The following is an 11,342-nucleotide window of genomic DNA, read 5'->3' as shown; positions in this document are numbered from 1 at the left end:
AAAAAAAACTTCTTTTATCTCTTCTAGAGGTTCAAAGAGAGCAGAGACAAGGTCCTAAAGTAAGCTGTAAGGTGTCAGAAGTATGGGGACATTATCTCCTTCGGTATTTACATCTCAAAAGAGATGCAGCCCATCATCTGGAGACTTTATCTGCTGTTTATCCGGCCCTTGGAAAGATATGTTTATGTTCCTAAAGTTTATGATGAGAACATAGAATCCTCTTCAAATCATCATAATGGAATGAAAGATTTTTCCTTCCTGTTGGGGAAGGAGGAATCTGCTTGTCTCTCTCCTGTAAACAAATGGAGAAAATCTATTGTTCCTTGTCTCTCATTTATGAGATATAAACTGCTACCTGTGTAGACAAATTTTATTGACTCTTATCACATCACTGTAGGACTAAGGTGTGGGGGATGCATGCTGCTATATTACTCTGGTAGTCGATCTACTTATGAGTATCTGTTAAGAATTCTTTACTTCTGACCCAGGTGTTATATCTCTAGCTACGTCTATATCTATATCTATATCATCTATATCTGTGGGATAATATCTCAGACCTTTCACAATTCTTTACAAAATGGTACAACAGTACTTAAAGATTTCATATTTTAATTAAACCACTAGTATGTTTTATAAAAAATAAAATTATTTTAATTACTTGATTAGTTTTTCCTGAATGCATAAAGTTATTCATTTGCTCATTCAATGAGTATTGTTTATATTCTCACTATGTGCCAATCACAATACTTTACCCTTGACATATATTGGTAAATAAGTCAAATATGATCCTGACTCATGAGGAGAACACAATTTAGTAGAGAAAAAAGCCTCAACTAATGTGCAAAATATTATAAATTTTAGTCTGATTCTTGTATTTCTACTGCTCACATTCAACAATTTATCAAACAAATCACAACAAAAAGAAATATTACCCCTAGCCCCACGAAATCAAATTTTCTTTGAAGATGTTTGATAAGTAGTAAATTCAGAATTGACAGTAAGTACAACAATGTACTTAAAAGAGATAGCGTCCATGTATGGGTTAAATATATGAAAATGAGTGAGTACATAATCATACTCAGTGTGTGTGTGTACACATGTACACTACCTAGAGGTATGGCTCTAGGGTGGGAATGATCAGGTTGAGGATGAAAGGATCACAAAACGTTTTCCTCATTCGTTCATATTCACTCAGCAAATGACCATCAAGTGCTATATGCTAAGAACTGTTGTGAGTTAAATACATTAATCAAAGAACTTGGTTTTGTCTCTAAATATTACATTGTTATAAGATTAAATAACTGTTCAAATTTATTTAATAAAAATCCTATGCAGCAACTTAATAATAGGTATTCAAATAACATATCCTAGTATATAACTTATTTATTTTAGCTATTGGACATTAATGTTGATTGTTGGCTACTAATTATTTTATTTTAATGATAAAATAATTTTAAAAGCTCAGTTTAACTATAAAGAAGAACCCTTCTACTTAAAAGCATAATACCTCCATATATCAACAACACAAATATAAGGTATGAACACATAATTGAGTGATTGAATTCTGTGATTGCCTTATGAAAAAATATACCAAGAGTCATTCTGCTGAGTACAAGTTCTAGCACCTAGTGTTTTGCAAGCCAAAATATGCCCTCTGGTGTGTACATTTAAATTTAAATGCCATGGTAAGTATTACCATCTAGACTTTATTCTCTCTGCATAAAAAGGTATATAATATTAGGACTTTGGACAATTGACCAGCTTGTTGTAATAAACCGAATATTTGATATAATATGTTCCAATCTTCTTCAAATAGTTTCTTGCCTGAAACTTTCTGTTATTTTGAGACTAGATATTGGTTCTTTCTTAGTAAAGACACATGTGTATGTTATAATTGGCAAAAAGAAAAAAAAGCCTTAACCTATAGGATGTATATACTAACATAACAAAAGCATCAAGTTCATTGCCATATAAATATATATGAGGGAAGTTTAATCAATACTTTAAGTTTAATATAGAAGATAATAGAACAAAAAGTTACCCTGTTGATTCTCAACTTGGGGAAAATAAACACTGATTTTCTTTTATAATTTGAAATACTAGGAGTTGAGGAAAACTATACATACAATATAAATGTTTATAATGAGTTTTGTGCTGGTGAAAACAGTGATGTTATCAACAATATTACACAACTGAGGATGTGACTAAATAATACAAAGCAGGCAGAGGAACAGAAGATTCAAACATATTCACTTCAGAGCAGGAATTCAACTGGAAAGAGATACATACCCAAAATTTTTCTTTCCGCCCTTGTGCTCCTCTCAGTGTGCCCCATCTACAATTAATAACAATAATAAAGATTGGTATGGTTAAAATGTTTGGTTTGCTTCTTGAGAGAATGCAGATTATTGTCATTCCTACATATTTTGTGTTTTCTCTCTGTCCCATCCTGTTTCACAATGGAAATATCACTATTGCCCTACAGAAATGTGCTTGTATAGTTTTCTTCTTTACCATAACATTATTTATGTGCACAGAACAGACTCATCTATATATAAATGGCTTGAAATCAAACTCATTCATCACAGGAGAGAAAGACTAAGGCAACTGGGGTACAAAATTTTTAAAAGAACTTAAAAAATACTTATCCTCAATGATAGACTGGATAAAGAAAATGTGGCACATATACACCATAGAATACTATGCAGCCATAAAAAAGATAAGTGCATGTCCTTTGCAGGGACATGGATGAAGCTGGAAATCATCATTCTCAGCAAACTAACACAGGAACAGAAAACCAAACACTACATGTTCTCACTCACAAGTGAGAATTGAGCAGTGAGAACACATGGACACAGGGAAGGGACCATCACACATCAGGGTCTGTTCGGGGTTGGGGGCTAGGGGAGGGATATCATTAGAAGAAATACCTAATATAGATAACTGGTTGATGGGTGCAGCAAACCACCGTGGCACGTGTATACCTATCTAACAAACCTGCACGTTCCACACATGTACCCCAGTACTTAAAGTATAATAATAAAAAAAGAAAAATTAAGATTAAATTTAAAAAATAAAAAAGAAGGTACAACCATATTACAGGAGAAATTAAAAGTCATAAATTGATAAAAATATTTGTCCTCTTTATGTCTAGTCCCTTGAAACTCTACCAGACAAATCTACCACTCTACCTTAAATGGCATAAACTTAACATTTCTAGGACTACTGTTATAAACCATAATGGAAACACAGACAATTTTGTAGAAGACGAAATTTATGTAAAAATATTTATATATACATATTATTTTATAAAGTGGCTTTGTGCCTAACGTAGAATTTTTGTAAACACATGTGTGTATGAATACAGAAGCTTATATTCCCAGACTGGTCCATTCCGAATATAGCACTTAACAGCTCATAAAAGACCTAAACCTGCATGATTTCATTTTTCCTCATGATTAAATCCAGCGAAGTAGGTATTATTAACCTGTTTTATTTACCGAGATAATGAAGACTTGTCCAATATCATACACTGGGAAGTGTTGAGCCAAGACTCCAAGTCTCACATTCTTCTTAATACATTATATTGATTTTCTTTTACAGACATATAGGCCCCATTTGCAGTGTGTACTTACTTTCATGTAATTTGGTGAATTATGAGTGCATAATTAATTCTGCCTACATATTACCCCATTAACCTAAACTTAATATTCAAACTTCCAACAGCTGGGTTCCTTTAAGCGAAACTATGGTCTGCCATTACAAAACAAACATACCTAGGAGAGATACAAATTTTCAACATGGTCAGTTTGCAGAAGGCTATTTTTAATAGGGTACAGAATAGAATGATGGCATCACAGCATGGAGGTATTGCCTAAAGATGACAAGTTTATGGTAGGGCTCTTGTGACACACACACACACACACACAAATCATATAATCATATAATGTATTTGGATCCTTTGGCATGAAGGTGAGGGAAGAAAAAGTGATTTGGGGTGTGCAAAAACACTAAAGAATAATTTTGCTTTCTCCTGTTCCCGATAGAGACTAGGAGTGGTATTTGCACTGACTGCCATCTCATTTTATTCTCTGCTGCATACAAGGGTACAGTGCTCCAAATGTTCTGGGTGGTTAACTATGTAAGTTGAAACTGGTTCAATTTCCAAAGACATTTTCCAGTTTTATAATTGCATTTATGTTCTTGTAACTTTTCTTTAAACAGCCATCATCACTGAAAAAACTTTACCAATCCTAAGTGCCCCAAAATATTCAAAGTCCATTACCTTCTTCAAGTAGTAGATCACATCTGATATCTTCAAGCATTCATTTTCTACCCATTTATAAAAGCTGTCATAACAATTTCAGAAAGACTTTACCACTCAATCAAACTTCCTTGCGGGTGGTCTGGTTATCATTTATGTTAGCTATTCATGCAAAATATAAAATCCAAGACTAAATCAGAAGAATCTAAGGGATCATTTAACTCTAAGATTAGAGGCACAGGAGGGACCCAATATCTGAGAAGGTAGAGACAGTCCTGCTTAAGCCACTGTGGAGCCTCCTACAAAAGAACTCCCAATCAAGAAGGAAGGGTTCAGGCATGACAAGCTGGACTCAGTAACGAAGCTTGAACAAAACAGACAAGTAGCAGTTGAGTATAATTTGTTCTCTCTCCCTTGGGTCTGTCCAAGCTCAGCTACTACACTGGACTCAGCTGAGGCTGGAGATGGGAAAGGGGCAAGTCAGGCTTGTCATTAAAACCTCAAAGAGCTATTTTAGAAAAAGTTTATATATTCTATAAAACACTTTAAGAGTATTTAAAAAGAGGATAAAGCAAAGTGATAAAGGTTTCCTTCCTACTTTATAAGATCTTTCAGACTTCTTGAGCTCAGTGCATTGAGGATGGTGCATGGGAAGAAGAAGAAATAGAAAAGTCATACAAAGTAAAAGAGGAACTTCAGAATGTAGTGTATACTTTTTATTATTTTAGTATTACTGAATAAATGAAAAGTGAAATAAAATCCCTTAATATGGAAACTTTCAAGAAGTACGAACTATTACTTTTACTTTTGTTCAACTGCCATTATTTTTCATTATGTTTCTACATATTTTGTTACAATTTTCCAAACAATAATTTCAATGATGTAAAAGACAACAACAATCCTTGCAAGTCTTTCAGCTCTTTAGAGTTTTTCTAAGTTTCTTTTCAAGAAACGTGTTTATTATATATAATTTTAAGATACTCATTTAAAACACCAGTCATTCTAAACCCAGAGAGAATAGCAGCGTTCAGATTGTTATATGCTTTCTCAAAATGGGCAGCCAAACCAATTATCCAAGTCATTGACTAGAGGTGACAGAGGAAAAGGAAAGTAAGGTAACTGAGTCTAATAGTTTCAGAGACTAAAGTGCTGGTATAAAAAAATTAACAAAAGGTGTTAAACTTTATGAAAAATTCAAATGAAAAGAAAATATCACACATGGAAAATACCACCACAGAAGCTATTGTGCAGTTAGTTCACCTATGTTACAGCCTCTGTGTCAAATGATGAGCAAAGTCCATTCATCACAGGATTTAACATTTGCACTGCAACCTTCAGCTATCTCTTCTCTCCTCTATCTTTTCTAGACAGTTTGTAAGATGGCAATCACATATTTCATAGAGTTGCAATCACATATTTCATAGAGTTATGGGATCTTGCATAAAAAAAAAAAAAGATTTGTGGGTTCTTCCCCAATGACCTTATAGCAAATTCCTGTGCTTAAAACCTTTATTTAAACTAAAATAAAGATTAACTAGTGCAAAACAAGAAGGCTACTCATTTTATTCACTTACAGGAAAGAGTTCCCGGCTTCTTGAGGGCATTTTTTTCCTAATATATGTATGTTCCTAAATTGTAGTACTATTCCTTTGCTTGCTATTATACCAACAGGTTGAAAATTCTAGAAATATGCATATATTTTCACAAATGTTCTCTTATAAGTCAGTGGCTGTCTCTGAGGATATGAGGATCTTCATTATATTCATATTTGCTCTAAATATAACTGTGTACTCTATTTCCTTTTACATTTACCTCTTCATTTGAAGATTATTTACAAACATTTGTTTAGACAGACCAGAATCTTACTTTACTGAGGTTATTTATTTATTTATTTATTTTTGAGACACAGTCTCACTCTGTTGCCCAGGCTGGAGTGCAGTGGCATGGTATCAGCTCACGGCAACCTTTGCCTCCCAGGTTCAAGTGATTCTCCTACCTCAGCTTCCCGAATAGCTGGGATTACAGGCAATTGCTACTGCACCCAGCTAATTTTGGTATTTTTAGTAGAATACTAAAAGTTTTATTTTTTATTTTATTTTTATATTTATATTATTTTTAATTTTTATTAATTTTATTTTTATTTTAGAGACGGAGTTTCACCATGTTAGCCAGGCTGGTCTTGAACTCCTGACCTCAAGTGATCCTCCGGCCTTGGCCTCCCAAAGTGCTGGGATTACAGGCGTGAGCCACCGNTGCACTTATCATCCCATCATCTAGGTATTAAGCCCTGCATGCATTAGCTGTTTATCCTCTCTCTCCATCCTCCTGACAGGCCACAGTGTGTGCTGTTCCTCTCCCTGTATCTATGTGTTCTTATTGTTCAGCTCCCATTTATTTATTTATTATTTTTATTAATTTTATTTTATTTTAGAGACGGAGTTTCACCATGTTAGCCAGGCTGGTCTTGAACTCCTGACCTCAAGTGATCCTCCGGCCTTGGCCTCCCAAAGTGCTGGGATTACAGGTGTGAGCCACTGCGCCCGGCCTACCGAGGTTATTTCTATACCTTTGTGAGTATAGTGGGTTCACAAGTTTGAGAGATCTTAATACTGGCTATTTCTTTTTTGTTGTTTGTTTTGTTTTGTTTTGTTTTCCTCAAGGAAATCCACTTAATACGGTTCTTTGGAATTGTTTCTACTTCATTAAATTGTTTCAATTATTTGTTAAGACCCATTAATACCATTTTCCCTCAAAATTTAGTAATATCTCGGAATACGCTGGTTTTGAAAAAAAATCTGGGCAGCTCTTAGCCCATCTACCACGTTCCCTAAGGATGCATGAGTGCTGCCTGAGCCTTTCTGTCTCCCTGAATTGAGACTGGGTTTCCATCTCTCACTCAATGCACATAATTATTTAAGCTCTTCCTTCAGGACAGATTTTATATGCCTACTTTTCATGAGTTCCAGAAACACTACTTTTTTATATGTAATACGAAAAGTCTTTATGGAAAGACCATAAAGTTCCTGCGGAGTAAGGTATTAAAACCCATAAAACAGTGATTTAAGATCTTATACTTCTACGGTTATTAATATTTCCACGCATGTTCCTTTTAAAAGGGATATTGTTCTTTTTAGATAAGTGTGCTAAACACTAAACTTCTCTAAACCCTATTTTAAGTTATGCCTAGATAGTAAAATTATTGGAACAGAATAATTTGCATATGACTTTAAATGATTTTTTTTCTTTTCCTTGGTTTTGGAAGATTTTGCCAATGAGGCCCATACACCCAGTGAAGTCAGATTAGATGTCATAAATAAGAGAGGGTTGAAAATATAACTTTATTAAAGCAATATTTATATTCCCATAAGTAACCCTTTTAAGGTAAGCACAGAATCTCTCCTGTGTACTACAGCTGTTAATTTCTACTTTTTTTCAACAAGTTACTGGTTAGCCAAAAAAAGACACATCTTTTGCTTTCAAGAAACTGTCAATCTAATGGGAGTGATATTGAGGAATGAAAAACAAGAATATAAATAAATAGAATTACATAAGTGTCACTTTAAAAAAGAAGCATATTTTGAAAATTACTACAAGTTAACAGATGAAAACATTAACTCTGTGCCAGAGGCAAAGATGACTTTCTTCAGAGTAGAGTAGAAATTTCTTCTTGACATGGGAGTGTAGAATTTACAGCAAAATCAGCAGGTGCAGTCATAGAGCCATGAAAACTTCACCTCTGCCTATTCCAAGAGCAGCACTTGGTCCAATGTGACTGAAGGAAAGGGATGGGAGTGGTGGGGAATGAAGTTAGGCAGGTGTGGCTCAGGCCTCCAAGAGTATTCATGGTTACCAGACTTGGCATTTACAAAGTTGGTGATAAAGAGCCATTTGAATATGGAATGTGACATGATCTAGCTCTGGTGTTAGCGTAGGATATAATCTCCAGGGAGAGCAGGCTCTAAGCAAAAGATTAATTTTGCAGTTCAAGAAAGAAATAATGAAATTCTGAATAAGAATGTGAGACCCATAAAGTAATGATGTTTGTTCTTTTAACAGTTGTATCCTCAACATCTAGGACAATGACTTTCACATAGTTGACCATAAATAGATATTTGTTGAGCCAGTGAATTGAAGTACCTTGGCAGAGGGAATGAATAAGAGGGAACAAGTCTGAGAGCTACTTAGAAGGTAAAAGTGATGATTTGTTGGCCAATTTATATGGAAAGAAAGGGATGAGAAAGAGTCGAGGTTAGCAACAGCATTTCAAAGTTGAATGAATAGCTACATCAAATGTGCACTACTTGAGGTACACATTTGTACACTTCAAGTAGTAATGTACTTGTACAATAACACATTTGTATAATACTCCATATTTTACAGAGATGTGTTTCTGATTATCAGGTTAGTTTATCATTGCCTAAGACAGTGGTTACAGAATTGCTTCACCTTCTTTTGGATTTTCTCTGCTGATATGGCTCTACACATAAACGTTTAAATTAATGGGTTTTCTGTGTTTCTGACAAGCAATAAGGCTAGGAACGAAGAAAAACTAATTTCCAAAAGAAATTCTGAAACAATCTTTCACTACAGGAATTCGTCTGTGATGAGAATAATTATTTCCTAACTCACATGGTAAGAACACGTTTACTTAGGGATTGGATTCCTTAAAGCCAGCCTCACAACCATGTAAGAATCTGGAGTTAGAAGAAAAAGAAAAATAGTTTTATTTTATTATGATGGTAGTTATATTACACTGTAGCAGAATGACCCAGACCAAAATGTTGCAATATTTTGGAAGATTTGCTATTTCTGGGATCTCTGCATGTACCCAATAGACTGATACTAGAGATTCAAATTCATGTTTTCTGAGCAGACAAACTCTGTAGTAGTGAATATAGATCCAGACAGATTAAAAAAAAAAACAGTTTTAAAACAGTGGACATGTAAACACATTTTATGCAGGACACCATACTTGGACAGGAAATTTTGGAGCAAAACAAGGAGCAAATATATCATATAACCTGATACAGAACTCCAACCCTTCCTATTAAGGAAATGAAAGTCAGATAGGCTACCAGGATAAAGAAACCACTAGATGGGCTTCAAGTCAATAACAATGATATGACTACACTGGATATAGGATTTTGCTTTTAGAGGTAAGACTGCAGATAGAGTCTTAGTTCCCATTACACAAAGATTTGAAAGATAACTACAGGAAGAATAAGGCAAAGATATGCAGGCTTTTATTTTTTTTTATAAATGTTCTACCTGAGATCTTTAGGAACTTCATTTTTAAGAAAAGCTCATGCCTAGTAAATGAAGTGGTATTGAATATGAGAAAGTGCTAATTAATGCTACATTAAAGATGGATAAAAATAGACTCCATGGGAAAGCAAAATGAAATGTGGGTATTCCCTACCACCCCTTAATTTTCTACTTGAGCCAAATGTTAATCAACCTAGGGTTCAATATAGCTAAGATCAGGTACTTTTATCGATATGTTCTGCCAGGAAGCTACAAATTTTATCACAGATTGACGAGCAGATGATGGTTCATGAAATCGCATTTTTTGCATGAAAATATTAATATCACACATGATCCTGTGTACCTAATGTTAATTATCTAAACAACACTATACCATGCCTACCATATTCCTTATATCCTGATGTATCAGGAAGCAAGAAGATTACAAGTGTAGTATCACATGTAATTTGACCTATGAAAAGAAGTATGGAGAAAATTGATAAATGTGTGTGCCCAGTTCATACTCTGGTCAGAATGACCTGCTGTAGAACTGAGAGAACTGTCCTTCTGTATTTACTATGCTGACAGAATATGCATTAAAACATCTACACATCTACAGCAATGTGACATGTGCTGAGCAAAGAGAGAGCAAAGACCAAAATCATATATCATGATCAATGGTAATTGACTAGGGCAATATCTTATGAAGAGAAACTTTAAGGGAAAACTTTATCCCTTTGATGTTAGGAATAGAAATGACTCTTTAACCTTCTCATAGAATCTTAGTACTGGACGGAGACTCAGAAATTATAGCATACTCTAAGGGTTGGCCAGCTATGGTTTACAGGCAAAATCTAGCCTGGGACACCCGTTTCTGTTAATAAAATTTTATGGAATATCCATGAGCATTTATTTGCATATTGTCCATGTCAGCTAATGGTAGAGTTGAGTAGCCAACACCACATGCATCACAAAACCAGTCAGACTCTAATTCAATTTATATATTTCATAGATAAAGTGACTGAGACTCAAAAGGTTAAATAACATTTCAAGATTATATGCTTAAGTGGCTGAATTATCGCTAGTGTCTTAGAAGCAGATAATAACACAAGCAATAAAAATTAGGACTAGAAAAAGGCAGAAAAGAGTAGAATCATTTCTAGCTGTGGTGAAGAGGAAAGGCATAATAGGCCTTCGATAATCTGTAGAAGATGCCAGGGGAAATGAATGTATATCTGAAAGAGAAGAGCATCAAATAATGTAAGGAGCCGGCTTTCATGCATTCACAGAGAAACCATGAAAGTTTTGGAAGAAAGAGGGATTGTAGGCAGCCATAGGAAGATAAAACTAGTGATAGTGAGCAAGATATACTAATAAATGGAAAAGTGTGGGATTGGATGTAGGGAAAACACTTGGGTCATTATAGCAATATTCTAACCAGGGTTTCATTTATCACATCCAAGTTTATCAAGAAATGTAATGAACACAATTGTTACATTGATGGGAATGGAGAAGAGTAATATTTAATGCATTTATCTTAAGGATCAAAATAAATCAAAGTTGTCACTTAATGCCACAGTTAGTGCTCATTAATCATGTGCAAAATTTGTTTTTTCTGCAACTGTTTCCTTTTTATTGTAGCACAGACTTGGGCTGACTTTCTCTTTGGTCTTATTGAAGTAATCATTAATATCCTACATATTTCTATGCAGAGAAGACATTGCAAATTGCCATAGCAACATATGCCTTTTAACAAAACTCTTGGTTCATTCATTCATCAGAATTCTCTATCTCTCTCTCTCTCTCTCTCTCTCTCTCTCTCTATCTCTCACAC

At 34.5% G+C, this 11,342-nt stretch overlaps 1 protein-coding gene across 3 annotated transcripts in view; it reads right to left on the bottom strand.

The window, feature by feature from the left end:
- The window catches only part of TINAG (tubulointerstitial nephritis antigen), a 93,493-nt gene that overhangs the window by 9,901 nt on the left and 72,250 nt on the right, over positions 1 to 11,342 (bottom strand). For all 3 annotated transcript variants that reach the window (XM_017861398.1, XM_017861397.1, XM_017861399.1), the window contains one exon: positions 2,290 to 2,335. In XM_017861398.1, the coding sequence (XP_017716887.1) occupies positions 2,290 to 2,335 (46 nt within the window). The remainder of the gene's footprint in view (positions 1 to 2,289; positions 2,336 to 11,342) is intronic.

Source organism: Rhinopithecus bieti, unplaced genomic scaffold (assembly GCF_001698545.2).
Source record: "Rhinopithecus bieti isolate Rb0 unplaced genomic scaffold, ASM169854v2 scaffold_61570, whole genome shotgun sequence".
Lineage (NCBI taxonomy): Eukaryota > Metazoa > Chordata > Mammalia > Primates > Cercopithecidae > Rhinopithecus > Rhinopithecus bieti.
Note: the sequence above shows the minus strand (reverse complement) of the source record. Positions and strands in the feature narration are given on the sequence as shown.